A 19406-nucleotide genomic window follows, 5' to 3' on the forward strand; every position below is an offset into this window, starting at 1 on the left:
TTGGGAGAATGAGTTAAGAATACAAGGGTGAAAGCTAACACAGTTTGACATCACCTTTGAAGGATAAATAAAAAGGATTAGCAAGTAAATGCTCTGTAAATACCCCTCTGGAGGGAAAGAGATGCAAAATAACAGAGGAGCACTCTTGACATTTGCCAGAAGAAAGCCAGAATTTAACATGTTTGCTTTGTGATTTCGCTCACAGTTTGGCCTGTTCTGAGCATCACTTCCCATTGTGTAGCAGCACTTAGCTCACTTCAGATGGCCTTCTCTTCAGGTTTCTTAGTCCTGCCTCTGCCACGCTTCGTGGGTTCTTTGGCACAGCTGTTTTTGTAGTTGTGTCTGACATGTATTGTGGGCCTGAATCATCAGGATGACAAGCAAGCAACTTCATGTGTAAAAAGACACACCAGAAAAATGGGTACCAGCAGGAAAAGGTCTAGGAAATATGATGCATGGAGAAAGGATGAAGGAATTAGAGTAATTAAGATTAGGAAGATTGATAAATGTCATAACTATAAAAAAGACACCTGTCAGGTATAAGTTGCTTTCTAATTCCTTACTATGTTCTCTGATTTTGATCCATTATACCAATGAGGAATAAAATTGTTTCCTATATTAACAGACATCTGAGAAGAAATAATTTGTTTAAATTGCAAAGAAAGAAATCCAGTATAGTTATGAGGAAAAGCTTTCTTAGTAAAATAGATAATGATGTGTAGTTTGCCTTTAGAGTTTCCACTACTGAATATTTGTGAAGAGATACTTACCACATTCCTGACACTTGTCTGCAGTTTGCAAGAGTTTCTCTTCTAGGTCTCTTTTTAGCAATCTTTTCAATGACCCTGTAAATTACTATATTTTATGGAGATCTAACTACAAGTATAACAAAGTGTAAATAGGTGTAAATATCTCCACTTACACGTAAGTATTTAATTATTTTGAAAGTGTACTTATATAAACTCATGTTGTTTGGGAGATGCATTAATATTTCCCATGTTTTTGCCTCAGAATGGAGGAAGTAGCCTGTGCTCTGTGGATGACTCCAATGACCATGTGCTTTCAGTGTGGGACTGGCAGAAAGAAGAAAAGCTGGCAGATGTCAAGGTGTTACAATAAGATATTTTGTACTACTTACTTGTATGTAGATCTGGTTTCTTGTAATAAAATGTCTTTCTGTATTCAACTTTTTGTGCCATTTTTACACTTTCACTGTATAAAAGGCAAGGAACAGGAAAAAACGGAATATTTTCTCTCTGTTGAGATTATCCAGATAGTTTTGGATTTTGAAAAATGTTGGTGTTGTTTTTATCCTAGAATTGATTAGAACATTCTAGGCAGCAATGATAGGAGCATGTGCAGGAGAAACGTCCTGAAATACTTTTTTTGCATAGAACTTCTCATTATCTGACATGATTTTTAAGGATGCATTTTGATACTAATTTATAAAGGCATAAAATCATTTGACTACAAAGTATTCTAGTCTTTGTTAGTAAATGAATAGCTCAGAATTTTTCTTATATCAGAAGTATCAGTTTACCTAACTAGAGAACCATTTAATATTGTTTTCTTTCCTTTGCATTTTAGATTTTGATACAATGTTTTTCTTTTTCCTTCCAAGTGCTCTAATGAGGCTGTATTTGCTGCAGATTTTCACCCTACTGATACAAATATAATAGTTACCTGTGGAAAATCACACCTTTATTTTTGGACACTAGAAGGCAATTCCCTTATTAAAAAGCAAGGATTATTTGAGGTAAAATAAAATATTTCTCTAATTTTATGTTATACAGTAATGATACAGTCATACAGAAGTAAGGTTTAATAAGGTTTGAGTAAGTCAAAACAAGTGATCATTATTAAACTTGAAACGTTGCAGAACCTCAGGTGGCACTCATAGTAAGGCACAGAGAACTTTTCCATAGGTAAAACTTCCACACTGAAATTTTGAAATGCCACTTTGAACCCACTGTTCTTTTTATTCTTTTTGCTATATTCTATTTGCTACATTCCCCCAACCTCCCACCCACAACCAGTGCAAAATAACATTATCTTAAAACTCTCTATGATTAACTTAGGTTAAAAAACAGAAAAGAAATAAAAAAGAGAGAGAGAGAATGTGATGGAGGTGATTTTTATTTTGTAAGAGGAATGACCCCATAAAAACACATTTGTATGAATTTTCTTCCCTTTTCCTGTGTTCTGCTCAGACACATGCACATATGTCATTCAAATACAGATTAAGATGGCCCCTATTTGGTAAATATCATTTTTATTTCAAGATTTTGATTTGGTTTTGTTCTTGAATATAGCCTAAGCTGTACAGCACTTGCATGCACAACTGAGGGATATTTGCAATGACTGCAGATAACTCCAGTGACTGCTAGTTAACTGTTTGGGGAGTCATGGCTCCCAAGGATAGTCAAAACAACTATTTACAACATCAGCTAATCTACTTCATGTAAAATCAGGGGGAGATGCTGAGACAATGCATTTAAATTTTGTTACGTTTAATTTTTCATGCATTTTAAAAGGATTTTTCTCTCTGTTCTGGCTCTGTTGGTCTTGATGATGGTTAGAGCTGGAAAAGGGTGGTGGCCCTAGTGTAGAACAGCTCTTAGTTTGGTGGAGAAAGAGGTCATACACATAGGTTGTCAGCAAGGAATGTGTAATGTCCTTAGAAGTTGCCAGTGATGTTTTTATTCCCTTACACATTTAATTGTACTGTTGCTATCAATGTCTTAAATACAGGGGTTTCATTACTGAAACCTGGGCTTCTTTCATGAGATGATTTCTTAATTCTTATACCATAGCCAAGCCCTCTAGTAATATCTTTTTTCCTAGAAACTTCAGGCTTAAGAATTATAATAATAAATCTTGTTTGAAACTTCAGCCATATCTAATTACCCAAAGTCTTTGGCATTCTGCAGTAGCTGGGGGATTTGGTTTATCTCAGAGCATTCCTGGTCATGTATTACCTGCTGGCAGCCTTCTCACTCATTCTGTCCCCAGCTTGCAATCAAAGGGTACAGGACTGGGCCACAAACCTCAGCTGATGCATCTTCTGCCCTTGCACAGATTATTCTGTTTAGACTGTAGGAAAGTATTTAACTCTTGTAGATAATTAAGTAATAATAGAACTGTGTAAGACTAAACTAAATTAACCAAATGCGTAAAGTTAAAATCCATGGGTTGTGTGTTGCTGTGAATGTGTATTTTTCATAACCATGCAGAAACAAGAGAAGCCAAAGTTTGTCCTGTGTGTGACCTTTTCTGAAAATGGTGATACTATTACAGGAGACTCAAGTGGAAACATTTTGGTTTGGGGGAAAGGTAAGATAAAATTTCATTATTAACTTCAATCTTAATATTAGACTGTGAGTGTAGACTTGAGTGTAAAGCTCCATTACAAGAAGAATAAATTTTGTTTTATCTTTGTCTTTCCCAAAACCAATCCAGCAGATTATGCCTGGATTCTTTTCTACAAGAAGCTAAAGGATGTCTGTACCTAACTGCTAGAGCACAAAATTCTATCAAATGTGTTCCCTGTGGTCAAATACTGAATCACAGAGCTATGTCAGCATGTGGGGCTTTTATTGATGTAAGAGATGTCACAAAAATAAATCTTTCTTTAATCACTATATAGAGAAAAATCATTGTTAATGCAACTGATGATCTCCAGTCTCCTATCCTGTCCCTCTCTACTGTTTGCAGAAATTATGCCTAGTGACACACGCTTTAAAAAATACAACAAATAGCAGTATTTGTTTTCCTAGGAAGTCAAGCTAAAATGTATTCAGATCTAATTGAATTCCTGAGCCTTATTTCAGATGAACAGATGGATAGTAAGAACTTCTTACAAAGCATTTTTTAGTAAGAAGAGACCTTTTTTTAGGCAGCAGAAGGCAGCGCCTGCCAGAGGGCAAACAGCAGCAACATCCTAAATGTTTAGTTAGTGCCTGAGATGCCATGCATAGGAATAAGGAGAATCCCTTAAAGGAGGCCTTATTAGTTAAGGAAGAAGGGATATGGATGACAGCTTTTTCCTATTTACTCAGTGTTTTTTCCCAAGATACTACTCAAATGCATAAGATCCTGAAAACAATACAGTGAATCAGTTATACAGCTGAGCCTTACTGAGCTGTTTATGTTGATTTCTTTTTTTTACCAAGGACTGTCAGCTAATTATCTCCTTGGCCACTACACTGCTGAGGACAGGGGTGGATATGGTGTTTGGAACTTGGCTTCTCATTTATTTCCCTCTCCTTTTTCCTATGGTAATTTAAAGCAAGGCACTTCAATACTTTTCCTTCTAAACTGACTTCAGAAATTGCACTATCACATGTCCCTGTTCTTATTTTTATTTTGGACTGCCAAACAGACAAGAGATACAGGGGCAGTGCACTGCTCAGGGACAAGTTTGCCATCATGCTGGTAGACTAATTTCTGCCTTGACTGCAAGCAGCCTCTTTTGCCCTTTCTTCCAGAAATAAAAGGGAATTCTCAGTGTGCTCAAGATCTCAGCTTCTGCCAGCTCTTTAGGATTGGACAAAAGTGTTTTTCTTGTTTTTCTATCTCAGTACAGTGTACTTTCTATGTCTTCGCTACTTTTGACTCAGAGCTCTATGTGCAAGAGAGGGCTGCTTCCACCAGGTCAGACTACCCTTAGCAAAAGCTTCTCTTAATAGCAATCAGTTGTGCTTGACACATAGCCATAGACGTGGATGAAGGAAAACACCATTGTTTTTTCCTAACTTGCATCAGCCCCTCACTTGTGCTAAACATCATGTTAGCCAAGCTTTGATGCAAGGTGCACATTTCAGTAATAGAATCACTAGTAATCATTTATTTGTACTCCATAATATTAAAGATTCACCAAATCAGAGATACTTAATCTAAAGTAGTTGGTTTTGACAGTGTTGAATCTAAGAAGCTACTTGAACAAGCCAAGTTCATCAATAAAGAAGTACAGGCTCCTCTGGAGAGTGATCAACACATTCTGCCAGATGTACAAGGACCTCTAGCTTAGTCAGATTTCGGTACAAGTTCAGGATCTGGAGGCTGCAGAATATCTTTGGAGGATAAAAGTGACTGGGTTATGAGTTTTTTACTGATAGGGTATGTAGTGCTACTGCAGGTCAAATGTGATGTCATTGTTTTTCTTAAACCCCCTTGAAAGGTTTAAATGAACCTATTTTACTTTGTCCATTATCTAGACTGAGTATGTATACTTATAATTTTTGAGGTAGAGGGAATATGTCATAAGATGCACTAATTCAGCCTCTTCTGTATGTTTGTGTGTTTTGGTCCAGCACCCCATGTCCACTGTTATCATTATTTAAACGCTTGAGAGATAGTAGAGAAATGGAGGGGGGGAAATGGGCAGAAAGGAGGTGTTAAACTAAGTATTTCAGTAGTAATGCCTTTTTTTCTTCTGTTCAGGTACCAACAGAATAAGCCACGCAGTTCAAGGAGCACATGAGGGTGGAATATTTGCACTGTGTATGCTGCGAGATGGCACGCTGGTCTCAGGAGGTGGAAAAGACCGAAAGCTGATATCTTGGAATGGAAATTACCAAAAAATTCACAAAACTGAGGTGATATCACTTATCTTGAAATTATTCTGCTGTTTAAAATTAAATTCTCATGTCCTCTGGGCAGCTTTTTTAATCAATAACTTTTCTTATGACTATGTATTCTATGGGAGAACAAGTCAAAGGTAAAATACCATCTTTTCATATGCTGAGTTGGAGAGGACTCATCAGGATCATCGAGTCCAACTCCTGGCTCTGCACAGGATACCTCGTTTTCAGTCCTTGGGTCATTCCTATGATTCCCTATTCATTAACATAATATTTCCTTTCTAAGTTCTATGGTAACTGGAAAACAAGTCTTGTGTTCGTATCTTCCCATATTATTTCTTCCTTTCTTTGCATTTAATAATGTGAGGTAATGTTTAACTTCAGAGTATTGCAGTATTGAAATGTTTTTATATATTCCTCTTTCCCCAAATGATGTCAGGATTTATTGACTGTGTTAATACTTAGAGTATTTCATTAATTTCTTGGTAGATGTGGTTTTTTAAATGTAATTTAAACAAAATTTGAAAATTACTCCAGCTGCTATGTAGGAACTTAAAAGATGAATGCAGAGTTTGTTTGGACTGAACTACTTTGATAGTTCACATACTGAATGTAAGGGAAGAATCAGCAGAAAAGTCTAAGGAAGGGCTTCAACTCTACTATGTAATATTAAACAATAATTAAATAATAATATTAAATGGGGCAAATACATATACAACTGGAATGGCATGTTCATTTTTTAGGACAGCACAAGCAACACGCTCGTTGTGCTGTTTCTATCTGTGGTGTCCTTCTTTTTCTCTTTTTTGTTCATATTCTGGTATTCCTTGTTATTTTACATCTTCCCTTGAACTTTATTTTAGGTATTTGCACTGGCTCTTTCAGAACCTAGGCTGTAATTAAAGAAACATTCATTGCAAGAAAATGCTCTGAGTAGAAATGCTTAGTCTGATATCACAGCTGCAATTAAATTATATTGAATTATTGAATTACTTTTGTGTTTCTTGAAATACTTGGTTTATCTGAGTATTCTGTAGATAAGAATGTCTTGTCTTGGAGTGTTATAGAAGTTACTGAGCTGATGCAAGTTGTTATAAAGTTTTGCAAGACTGGCACTAGTATAAATTTATTTCATTTTTTTTCACTGTGCAATATTTATTAAAACACATTTGCTAGGCAACATGTCTTTAAAAAAGGCAACACCTGACAAATTGTCTGACTTATCTATCCCTTTGTCTGTTATGACCACAGATTCCAGAGCAGTTTGGTCCAATAAGAACAGTAGCAGAGGGGAAAGGGGACGTTGTATTAATAGGAACCACCAGAAACTTCGTCCTACAGGGCACTCTGTCAGGAGACTTTTTCCCAATCACCCAGGTAAGCCAGGTTTCCTTACAAGAACACTTCTAACTGTGTAGGAGCAGTAAAGATTCTGTTTAAATTTAATTTTCATAAGTATGCATAAGATTTATTATAGCAGTGCTTTCAGCAATAAGAATCATTATAAATATGTATCTATCTAGTGCTAACATATTTTTGGAATGTTTTAATATATAGTTTGGTCATTTTAATACTGTTTGACCATGTTTAGTTCTGGTGGCCTGTCCTTATCTAAAAACATCTCTGCTTGTGTAGGGTCATACTGATGAGCTTTGGGGACTTGCAGTCCATTCCTCTAAGCCTCAGTTCTTCACATGTGGACATGACAAACACATTACACTCTGGGATGCAACCACTCACCATCCTATCTGGAGTAAGATTATAGAGGTACAAATTTATTAAATACGGCTCTCCTGTTAGAGAAATTCTCTAGTCATTTTGGTTTTTCTTAAGATTGTTGTTTAAAAATACCTTAAAATATTAACTTGAGGGGAAAAATAATTTCATGTTAACCTATTTTTGTCATAGAGATCAATGTGAAAGCTTTTGAATCTAGCTCTTCTGAGTACAAGTTAGATTAAATGCACTGTTTGAAACCCTGGTTTATTCAATGAAATATCATAGCATTTGCTATGAAATTATACTTCAAAAAAATTAGGAAATTTTCTTTTCTAGAATGCTGTAGTGTTCTAGAACTGTGCGTAAAAATCCTGGATCTCAACAATTCTCTGAAATTTTCTTTAGAGTTAGTATTTCTTTTAATTTAGTCACTTGCTTATAATTAATGAGGAAATCCTTTCCACCTAACTTCTAGGGCTGGTAACTACCAGTTACTAAAAATATCAACAGGTTTACTGAAACAGCTACAATGTGATACTGTTTAAAAATACAGAAAATTACGGACACAAGAATTTCTATGAGATGGATCACTGGACTGGGTTTTTTGCTTATATTTTAAAATTACATTTTAATGGTATGAGAAAAAAAAAGCTATATTGGTATTTTCTGCTATAATTGGAACTGGACAGGTGTTAGAAAGAAAATGCTTACCATGTTTTTAGGCATGTGTTTAAATTGCAAGAAAGACACTAGAGCTTTACAAAGTAAAATGTTTTAAAATTGCACATTCAAATAAGAAACCCAGTTTATGCCCTTAATCTCCCACTGAGCTGCTGCGTGGCAGATACTGGAAAAAGGTGTTGGTGTGTGTAGGAGTTAGGCTTTACCCCACCTGCAAAGTTCCACATACCTTTGTTGAATAAGGGACTTACTTTTCCTTAAGACTGTAAGTAAACTGCAGCTTTGATGCTTAATTCTAAGGTCAGCTCTAGTTTAAGAAGTTATTTTTATCTTTTACTTCTTTTTGATTTGTTGAGAAGCTGCCATTGCCAATGCCATTGTTATGAAATCACTTGCCGAATTATTTTTAGGCAGTAAAGAAAACAATGGCCTTGTATAGAGGGCAAAGAAGTTAATTGGATAATAATTCAATTACTTAAAAATGCGTTTTTACCCCTCAAGTTTATATTGAAAGAAAAAAATTACCCCTAAAAATCAACAAGATAGTTTTATTGTGTTCCAGAGACAGATAATTGAATTATATTTTTGTTATAACTTGATAACTCGGACTGGTAATAAAGTGTGCTCCTTTCTGAAACATTTCAGGATCCAGCACAATCTTCAGGCTTTCATCCTTCAGCATCTGTTGTTGCAGTAGGGACGCTGACTGGAAGGTAAGAGGTGCAGAGCTATACCTTGGGCACCAACAAACACTGATTTTTCCCACTCACATCCAAGTGCATGTTCTGGCTTTGCAGATGTATGCAATGACACAACTTCACTCCCTACTGATCTCTGTTGAAGGTCACAGTGTAATTTATTTGTATCGCCTTAGTGCCTAGAAACCCCAGGCTTGGACCAGCACCCTGTGTTTGCTGAGTGTTGCATGAACAAAGAGATGGTTTCTGCCCTGGGAGAGAGACACTGTAAAATCAGTGGGAGGAGGAGATTTAGAGAGGGCAGGAAGTCTAGGTTAGCTGTGAGACCAGGCACGGTCACACATATGTCACCATACCAGAGACCTAAATATTAAATCTTTGTGGCCCCTGGGAAAAAGGAGAGGCTAAAAGAGGACTCTGATGTAGTGAGTTAACTTTGCTGATGTGGAGGGAGATTTCCTCCCAAGGCCTTTAGGGCTGCATGGAGGAAATCACATGGAAAAGTTTTTGCGTACTGGAAAATGTAGCAAGTGGTTCATGATCCCTAATGCAATGACAACCAGAGGCTTTAAAAAATTTGGTGAATGTTCCACTGTGCTAGACATAATGTAAAAATGCACTTTAAGAGACTTGTTCTGCATGAAGAGTGTGAGAAAACGGAGGTGCAGAAGAGTATTTTAGACAGCAGGTTGAGCCCTTGGTGACATCAGTGGCAGCTGCTGAGTTTTATCTGTGGTTGTCTCTCATAGGAGGGACTGCCTTTGCCTAACTTCATCCTTTCCTTTAATGTCACTTGAGGGCAGACTTAGCTGTTAGTACTGAAAACAGTTCCAGTTCACTGAGAACATATAGGAAGCTTGTAGGTTATGAGGAAAGCTTATTTCAGATATTATATCAGCCCTAAAAATAGGATTTACTTTTGTTACTGAATGTACTTTATTTACTAAATAAGTTATAACAAAAGGAGAAGCTTTGAGAGGAATCTTCTCTTTGTGTTTAGTAATCTGGTGCAAGTATTGAAATGCAATTTTTATCTTTGTACTTTCTACATGTTTCCACAAACAAATTTTTGGTTCATTAAAATTAATTAATTAAATAATAATTAAAAAAAAATAATTCACTTTAAAATAAATTAATTCACCTCTTTTTTCTATCAGAAGAGAGTGGCCCCGATACTTGCTTCTGTTTTCCCTTGCTCTAGGATTTAATGCAGGCATCAATTCAAACATCAGCATAGCACAGAGAGGAAGGTCTCTAAGGAGAAGGGACATCACAAGCAATGCTTACTTTATTCTTATGCATGACATATTAAAACACACTAAAATCTGAAGACTGATATTGGGGTCAATGCCTGAACATTTTTATGCTTACAAGAGATGCGAAAGAAACTATCCTTGTGTTAAAGTAAAACTAGACAAAACTGAGTAGCAGTTGCTGTTTTTCTCTTCTTGGTATAAAACTTATGCTATTTTGACAGAAGAAAAGTTGGTCAAGATTACAGTAGATTTAAATTCCTTATGGAATGATTTATTGGCCTCTTTCTGTGTTTACAACAGGTGGTTTGTGTTCGACACAGAAACAAAAGACTTGGTCACTGTACACACAGATGGAAATGAACAGCTGTCTGTAATGCGTTACTCACCAGGTTTGAGAGCATTTATTTGCTGGGGAAAAAAAAAGGCGTTGAATTTTCTATTAAATTAGGGGTTGGTTTGTTGTAAAATAGGCCCCTGTTTGCCATACTGAAGTTCAAAACAAGTGTGCCATGAAACATTGGCAGGACTTTATGGGTAGAGTCTTAAGCTCTAGTTTTGTTTTCCCTCCCTCCCCAGCACATCCAATATGGTTTCACTGTGAAGAAGGGAAGAAAAAACGACTTAATGCTGTAGGTTGCTGCAATCAAGTTAGCCCTAAATGGACTGTAGCTCCTTCCAGCTAAATTTTAAGTGTTTTTAACAGTAATATCTGTTAGTATAAAATTGCTGTTATGTAGCCTTGATAGATAAATCAATATGCAACTGGAAAATTAAAAACATACTTTCATTTATTTACTTTTCAGTATCCAGGCCTTTAAGAACAATTCCTCTTGTCTGTGACATACAAACTTTTCAAAAATAGCCTAAGTTCTTTCTTACAGAAATAATTGCAGTTTCACTTTTGTGTTTATAGATGGAAACTTCTTGGCAATAGGTTCCCATGACAACTGTATTTATATATATGGTGTAAGTGAAAATGGAAGAAAGTACACTAGAATTGGCAAATGTTCAGTAAGTAACCTTTTTTCTCCTGGTTCAGTATCAACATGCAATGTGTATTAATACTGTCACATTGTGGCACACTGTTAGTGCAGTTAATACAATACTTTTTCTCTTTGTAGGGTCATTCCAGCTTCATTACTCATCTGGATTGGTCTGTTAATTCACAATATCTCGTGTCTAATTCAGGAGACTATGAAATCTTATACTGTAAGTAAGAATTATGTTTAGTCCTTTAGTGCAAAGTTCAGGCAGTCTAACACAGATTTAAAATTTAAATGAGACCATGTAACTGCCAAGACCAAGCATATGTTTTAATTCATCTGGTGTAATCAGAAATCTATACAATTTGAAAATTAAATATGTTACGTGTTTTTTTTTTTTCTTTTGTAGGGATCCCCTCTGCTTGTAAACAAGTCGTGAGTGTTGAAACAACTAGGGATATAGAATGGGCCACTTACACCTGTACTTTAGGTTTCCATGTTTTTGGTAAGTATATTTCCTCTTGCAAGCTCTTACCATTCTTCTTATTAACAAACACTTGGAATGCCAACTTTTGCTTATGAAACATGACTATTCATAATTCAGGGAAAAATACAGAACTTCTGCTATGCCATTTTTATTACAATCTGTCTTCTTGTTTCAATCCAGAAAGACTCTGATTTAATATTCTTGCTAGCTTCAAGTACAAATATCATATTACAACATAAGTGGGAGATAAGGAAAAAAATCACACACTGCCCTTTCTGTCACAGTAGAACAGTTTTTCATAATTTTTAATTTAAAGTACCAGTTCTGTGAAATTGTCATGTATTTAGGTAGTTACTGGGTCAAATCCCCTTACCAAAAATAGTTTCATTTGCTCTTGTTACTGTGCAAACACAAAATTGATTATAGTCTCCCTCATTAGCAACTTACCATGTATTGTGATATGGTCTGTAGCAATTAAATTGAGTGAAAGAAATTTAAAAAGAAAAACATAACAAAATCCAATAGTTGGTTTCCATGGGACTTCTCTTTTGCTAGTTTTGAAGGATCCACTTTCCCCAGTGTAGTGTGAAGCTTTGCACTTGCTCTACAATGTTTGCAGAACTGGCCAGATGGTTACTAACACTGAGTACAAGAAGCTTCAAATTCTTGAGTCCTCAAGAGGAAATAGGAAGCCATGGTAGAAGTTCAGAGAAGAGTCTGGTTTAGTATAAGTGGTAAACAAGGAATATTTGCACCCATGTTTCAAGTAGAATAGATTGCAGTGATGTGTTTGGAGGCAGCCAGAAAGGGCATATTTTCAGTGCCTGAAGATGCTATGGCAGTAGCAGTATGCTGGGAAAACACGTTCAAATTTTCTATCATTTAGCTGACAAGCAGTGTTTGGATATCATTTGGATATCACAGCATGCAGATTTAGTAAAAGCAGGAAATCCTGGAAGATTGGCTGCATGCTGACATAATGTATTTTTCATTTAAGGGATAGAGGCCCTTATGAAACTATTAAAATATTTCTGGGGTTTGAGTACACCCTACACATAGTTGCAGAGCTACAAATTCTTTGCATTTAGCATCACAGGTTCAGATACACTAAGGTATTAAATACTTTATGTGAAGGTTCCTTACTTTTCAATTCAGATTCCTGGAAAATACAGTGCTATTAGAATCTGGGGCTGCTTTAGGTGCATAGAAAGTCAGAGGAGAGAGGCATGCCACACTGGAGAGGGATTCTCCCCATGCCTTGCAGTAGATCAGCTTTTTGAGCCAGACCATGGGACAAAATAATCTGCTCAGGGGGAAGGAGAGATGACACTGATAAAGCTGAACTGCTACAAAACCCAACACTTTTTAAAACATTTCTTTAATGAAAGATAATAAAAGACTTACTACGATTTGATGACAAAGTCAGTTAGTGCCTACTACTTTCAGTAGGGAAGGAGTAATTTGGAAAGTTGAAATAAGTCATGCATTTTCAATGTATTTGAGTGTGATGAACCTTGTTGTATCTGTAAACTGCATCTGGTTAGTGTCAACTTGAGACCATTAGTACTTATTTTCAACACTTCACAGAGAACAGGCAAAGTACTGAAAAACTGAGGAATTAATGCAATATCTGCAGGACCATATATATACCTTCAGAGCCCATATGCAGAGGCTAAAGTGAGAGGCTAGAATGATAAACTGAAGAAGCACATAGATTGTGAGGTGGAAATCAGTCCATTTTTATTGGAAGTCCATCAGTACTTTGGGGCCTCAGAGCAGCCAATTAAAACAGTCTTCACATACTTGCTGGGATGGCCCCACAGAAGCAGCAATTACAGCATCCAGGATGTGGGGCTTCTGGCATATTGATTTTTCAGTAGCTATGGCTGACTGAAACTAGGGATATTTTTTCTCTCAGGTAGAACCACATAAAAATCTCAAACTATGCACAGCACCCACAGATCAGCATAACCAATGCAGGGGGGAAAGGAACACTGGTCTGTTGAACACCTGTCTTTGAGCATGGGAACAGATTAGTCAGTCTGGAAGTGTTTAGAGATGATTCAGCTGAAAGTCAAGAGCATGTAAAGAAGTGTGCTTGAGGGAGGATGTCTTAGTCATACAAACACAAATATGTGAAGGAGCAAAGACTAAAACACTTACTGATCTTTAAGCTCTTTCAAGAGCCAAGTGCTGCTGGATACACAAATAAGGTGTCAGTTCATAGCACATTCCCAGTTTTGAAAAAAATAGTGTTTGAGGTGAAGGACAGGAACAGAAGAAATCTAAGATGCTGTACAAACCTGACAACATTGCAAGAAAAGCAGAGCTCAGACTAGTTGGGTTCAAAACCGACAAGAACACTGTAAATTGAATGTTAACATTTGTTTGAATATATTTATTAAATAGCATGCATGATAAATCAGCAGGTAAAGTTTGTCAGTGGTATAAATCTTTAGGATTAGCAAGTTTCTTGAGAAACAGATAAGTGGTATGAAAAAAGGAAGGAATTCAATAGAGCCAAAGAGGAGGCTCCCCACTAGAAAGGCAGAACCCAGTTGTACAAATGCAGAACAGATGAGAGCAGATCTGCACAGAAACATCAGATTACTCTTGCCTACGAACTGAACATGAGTCAACAGCATTATGCTGTTGTAGGAAAGGCAGATACATTAGTGAGATGTGTAATGAAAAGGATGCCATGCAAAATGTGGAGCAATCATCCATTTATTAGTATCAGCTTCAGTCACAACTGGAATGGTTGCTTCTGGTTTTTGTATATTGGACCAACAGATAATGTGCTGACTAGCAAGAATAATTAATGATCCATCTAAATATTGTTCTGGGAGAAGAGATGAATGAATTTTAGAGATGAGGAGGAAAAAATAGCATGACATCAGTCTTCAAATGAGAGAAAAGAAATGGTATCTTACAGGTTTGCAGAGGATGAGAAAATAAGGACTACTTTTTCAGCAAGGGGGATTCAATTTGCATATTCATAAAAACTGGTGATGAGGTACTGGGATGAATTTTGAAAGAACCAAGATATTCAAAGAAAAACCCTGTTATTATCCTTTCCCATTTCAAAATGGCAGTCTCATTTCTTTAACCATTTCCTTCAGGGGTTATTTCCAGCTTGTCATAGTGACCTGTTGGGAAGACTCCTGCCTCTTTTCAGCTAGCATTTGATATTCATATAGCCTTCTCCTTGTCAAAGCAGATATTTTAAAAAGCTTTTCTGTGTCTCTTTGTTCTGCATATTCTTAATTCCACAAATAGCAATTATTGTGTTTCTTTGGAACTTCCATTTCTTTGGGCCTCTTTTACTACCCCTGATCTAGCAACACAGTGTTTCCACACACATCAGGAAAGTTTAGAGCAGTCTAGAAATCAGACTTTGCATTTTTTTTACAGCAATTTTTAATTCCTTATAAAGACATGGAATCACCTCCTTGTAGTGAATTGCTGTGCAGTGATACAAAGGCTGTATTTGGGAAGAATCCTAGTGATTGAAGGATAGCTGTTCCCATGGTGCATGGTGAATGCCCACTGTGGGGTTAGAAGTATCCTGAAGAAGGAGGAACTGGTGTGTGATCTTGGGATACTTGGAGTGTGCTGTTGAACTTGGAAGTTCTTAGGGGAGTAGCAACTCTCTCAACCCTGACCTGCAGCAGCACCAGTGGAGTGTGCACTCGAGTGGGCAGGGCTGCAGGGGCACACTGCAAAGGATGAGTGACACAGGGCCAGGCACTGAAAATCACAGAGCCAAGACATGGCAGGGGTTTTGCCAAGTCATTATGGCAGAACATGCACTATAACTGAAGATGACAGTGGTCTCTGAAAGCTTAGTGCCCTTAATGTTGAGTAAGGATTAGATAAAATCTTAATTAGAAGATCATAACCAAAAAAGGCCTGCAGTACTGCATACAATATCCTGACATTTCAATAACTGGGTGGATTTTAGTAAAATTGCAGTTTATTACAGGCAAGTATTCAGAGATTTTAAAGATGTGGTGCACAGATTTGGTCTCTGCACTGTTAACCTTAGAGTTTGATTTTAGGACACTACTTTGTGCAAGAACAGCAACGAGTACAGTATGTGGGGAAGGAAGAGAAGTTCTTCCAGTCAAAAAAAAGCATTTAAAAACCTTGTTGTAGGTTCAGTTCCTTTTCAAGGGATCTGTTAATTAATGAATAATAATTTAAACTATATTACGTCTTTTTTCATAGACTTTAGACGTTAGTACTACAAATAAATTAATTTTGGATCATACTCTAGTCTGAAAATCATACCCATGTAATATGAAAGGAGTGTGTTATACATGAGAAGGGAAAATAAAAGAAGTAACTTTTACTATTCCACATAACCATATGATAATTCTTTTGGGCTCAGACACATGACTAATTCTGCAGAATTTGTCTTCTCAGAGTAAAAAGCACTTTGCTAACTAGAGGGAATAAAACATTTTTTCTGTGCTTGGTTATCTATTAGGATCTGGACTTAGGCTGGTATGGAAGTACACATTCTGATTCAGATGCAGTTATTTTTATAGTTGGTTTTTTTTTTTTCCTTAAACAAGTCATCCTTTATTAATATTTTAACAGAAACTTAGGCTGTCACTTTTATCTCCATTATAAAAGCCCTTAATGAGTCCCTCTGTGTTTCAGGTGTATGGCCTGAAGGTTCAGATGGTACAGATATCAATGCTGTCTGTCGGTCCCATGGGAGAAAACTGCTATCAACAGGAGATGACTTTGGCAAAGTACATCTCTTCTCATATCCCTGCTCACAGTTTAGGGTAAGGTATTTCCCCAAAATTTACTCTTGTAGTTTGCACAAATGCATTAAATGTTGTTTTTCTATGAACAAAGAAACCCAAATCTAAACACATCAAAACAAGAAGAATGGGAGTATTTATACATTTAAGGGATTTATTTAAGGTTGATTGAGACAGCAATTAAAGTTAATTTAATATTGAAATACTTTAAGAGAATGATGTGATTCGTTGGTTTCATTGTTGCATGAATGTTCTAAAGAGATGTTTTTATGACAGCTGCTATTCTCACTAATGTGGTGTTTTCTAGGCTCCCAGCCATGTGTACGGTGGACACAGTAGTCATGTAACTAATGTAGATTTTCTCTGTGAAGACACCCATCTCATCTCCACAGGAGGAAAGGATACAAGTATTATGCAGTGGCGAGTCATTTAAAGGAAATATCAGCATGAACATACACAGTTGAGTTGACCATGCACAGAACTTATGTATAAACTGTATATTTAAAACTTAACAGTATGTTTGCAGTTTAGCCTGGTCACTGTGATTTTTGTTTAAAAAATTCTTACAAACCTCAGGAAAATTAAGCCCTGTGCTGGTTACCTTACTCAGTCTAGTATTTTTTTTTCATTGTGTCACACCTTAAGATTGATCATTCTCTGTTGTACAATATACAATGCAGTACAAGTTTAATATAAGAAATGTGGCTTGACAGTTTGCAATACAGTGGTATCAGCAGAATGTGACTATCTTAAATGTTTTCTATAAACACTGCTAAACTGGTCACAAAAATGCCTTTCAAAGACTGTATATATGTGCTTATTCGTTTCACTATCTACACTTTGTACTATATATCTACTTATAGAAAAACCTATGACAACGTCAAGGTACTGAACTGTTTCTGCTGGAGACTGATGAATAGATACAAAAAGTATAAACTGCAATGTAAGATGCAAAAATTAGTGTTCTAGACCTGAAAATGTGAATGCTGGTAGATTTGCATTCTCTTGGGAGCAGCACACCGTGGGTGTCACCCATGAGGAGATATGTTCCTTTTCCAATGAATCAGCAGGCTTTGTCCCAGTTTAACCTGAATTTCTCAGCAGGGTTTACAGATGTCTGTGTGGTTCAGGTAGTCTATATGAGTTTAAATTAAAAATCTTTTTACTTGTATATGAAAAATTTCTTTTTGAAAACGAACCAATAAAGCTTGGCCACATCCCCATTATTGGCTCTTATATTTAACTAATATGTATATTAATCAGCATGATGCTATATTGTACATGTATAAGATTTTAGCAGTTCATAACAAATGGTAAGGCCATCTAGCTTTACTTTTTTATGCTTATGGATATTGTATATTTGTATTTTAAGACCAAGTAGACCAAGTCTAAAAATATCTTTTTAAGTGTACCATAAACCTGCAGAGGGTAAAGGAAGACTTGGAAGCCTACGTGAAATATTAATGTGTAACTTCTGGCCCCTGTGTTTTGTGCATGGATGGGTATTTATAGTATGAAATAAGATTGTGTTTTGCAATGAAGTAACAGTGGAGGTGGTATAAAATGGTTAAGAAGGCCTTATCAATGTTGATTGTGACACAGATTGAAATGTATTGTTTACTATGAGGAATGTATCTGAAGAATTTTAAAAGAGTTCTAAGTGGACTCAAAAAAGGTAATATTAAAATTTTGCTTGTAATGGACAGTAAATGTTAATTCTCTGAACTCTAAAGCACTGGTTGTTTAGAGTGATTTAAATGAAATTGAATCAATAAATTTTGAAATTTTTTATTACATCTCCAACCTCCTACACTGAAAGTGCAGGACACCAATAAACATGTATTAAAGTGAATTCTCAATGTATTCTTTCTGTTTAGTAAGTTGTCTTTGTTTAAGCATGATATAGAAGAGACAGGTTTTTATTTAACAACACACATTTGTGATTTCTTGATTAGAGATGCATTTGAAAATATTCAGCAGTAAAATCCAGATTTTGGGGTACATAATTTTATGTGTGCCCATGACTCTGGGGACATAATGACAATGCACACCTGGAGAGTGAAACTCCAGCTTTGTAGCAGGGGAGGATACACCACATGCTCTCACCTACAAACTGCCTCTGTCCTGCCTCCCAGTACACATCTCCTGTTTCTGGGGACTCAGCTGGTGGAATGTTGTTCCACTGCTCAGTTATGCTCATGGTAAGAGCTCCTGACCATTTCTGTGTTAGGAACTTGTCCTCAGACAAGGCCTTTGAAAGCCATGGTTTCAGGGTCACTCTAAATTAATGTTACCTGGCACTGTCACTGAAGGCAGAGGTCTTGGTCCCAGCTGGTTACTCTGATCCCATGCAGCAGCACAAGAGTTATTGTGGCCATAAGCAGAACCCAGCTGGGACACAACAACAAATGCAGACAAAAAAATCCTGTTTCCTCACCTTCTGATCTAACTGTGATCAGAATATGCAATGTGGAAAAATAAATGGCCAGAGGAGCACTGGAACAACTTTTTTAAATCATGATGTTAATCTCCCTCTTCCTGAAGTGTTTGAAGCTAAGGCACAATACCATTACCCTTTCTAAGGTTAATCCAGTCATAAGAGTCCATAACACACAAGGGACGGGTTTTTATTGTGTCTGGGTGCTTGGTTACCCACAATACCTTCTGTTTGTTGATTTTTATTTTTTTTTTACTTGCTTTTGCAAATGGGGTGCTTTCAGGTTTTCTGCTTTTGGAACTGTAGGTGATTTGTCATTACTTGCAGCAGAGAAAACAGGAGTTGCAAATTGGCTTGACTCATTCCCTTTTCATCCTTCTTACATGGTGCTACTCTTGGGATATCGTAAAGCATTTGTGATCACTTTCTTCAGTTTGAACTGTTATCCTTTAGAAGAAATAGATGAGGAATACTGCAAGTTCATCCCTAGGGTTACTGATCAAAGGGCTTTTCAGCAATCCCATCCCATCTGTGCCTCTGCTGCTCCTCTGTTTCTAACTTTTGCTGTTAAATATGTCTTTGTTCATCTATGAAAACCTGATAAGCGTATTAGCTGAATTGGCAAATGGTGGGTAATGTCTTAAGCCAAATACCCGTTTGATGACTGTTAAAGTGATTATCCTTTCTTTATCCAGGAAACTCTACACAATTTTGCCATTGTTGTAGCTAATCTTCAGCTCTCCTCTCTTCCATCCTTGTTCCTTTGTTCTTGCATTTTTTTTTGT

At 36.5% G+C, this 19406-nt stretch overlaps 1 protein-coding gene across 3 annotated transcripts in view; it reads left to right on the plus strand.

Annotated features, from left to right (window-relative positions):
- EML1 (EMAP like 1) overlaps nucleotides 1-18013 on the plus strand; it is a 100833-nt gene extending 82820 nt beyond the window's left edge. For all 3 annotated transcript variants that reach the window (XM_062495579.1, XM_062495580.1, XM_062495581.1), the window contains 13 exons: nucleotides 1012-1107; nucleotides 1622-1756; nucleotides 3234-3333; nucleotides 5443-5597; nucleotides 6834-6959; nucleotides 7218-7349; nucleotides 8628-8695; nucleotides 10237-10325; nucleotides 10850-10947; nucleotides 11058-11145; nucleotides 11329-11424; nucleotides 16075-16205; nucleotides 16492-18013. In XM_062495579.1, the coding sequence (XP_062351563.1) occupies nucleotides 1012-1107; nucleotides 1622-1756; nucleotides 3234-3333; nucleotides 5443-5597; nucleotides 6834-6959; nucleotides 7218-7349; nucleotides 8628-8695; nucleotides 10237-10325; nucleotides 10850-10947; nucleotides 11058-11145; nucleotides 11329-11424; nucleotides 16075-16205; nucleotides 16492-16617 (1440 nt within the window). In that variant the 3' untranslated portion in view covers nucleotides 16618-18013. The remainder of the gene's footprint in view (nucleotides 1-1011; nucleotides 1108-1621; nucleotides 1757-3233; nucleotides 3334-5442; nucleotides 5598-6833; nucleotides 6960-7217; nucleotides 7350-8627; nucleotides 8696-10236; nucleotides 10326-10849; nucleotides 10948-11057; nucleotides 11146-11328; nucleotides 11425-16074; nucleotides 16206-16491) is intronic.
- The last annotated feature ends 1393 nt before the right edge of the window (nucleotides 18014-19406 follow it).

Source organism: Cinclus cinclus, chromosome 6, assembly GCF_963662255.1.
Source record: "Cinclus cinclus chromosome 6, bCinCin1.1, whole genome shotgun sequence".
NCBI classification, from domain to species: Eukaryota; Metazoa; Chordata; class Aves; order Passeriformes; family Cinclidae; genus Cinclus; species Cinclus cinclus.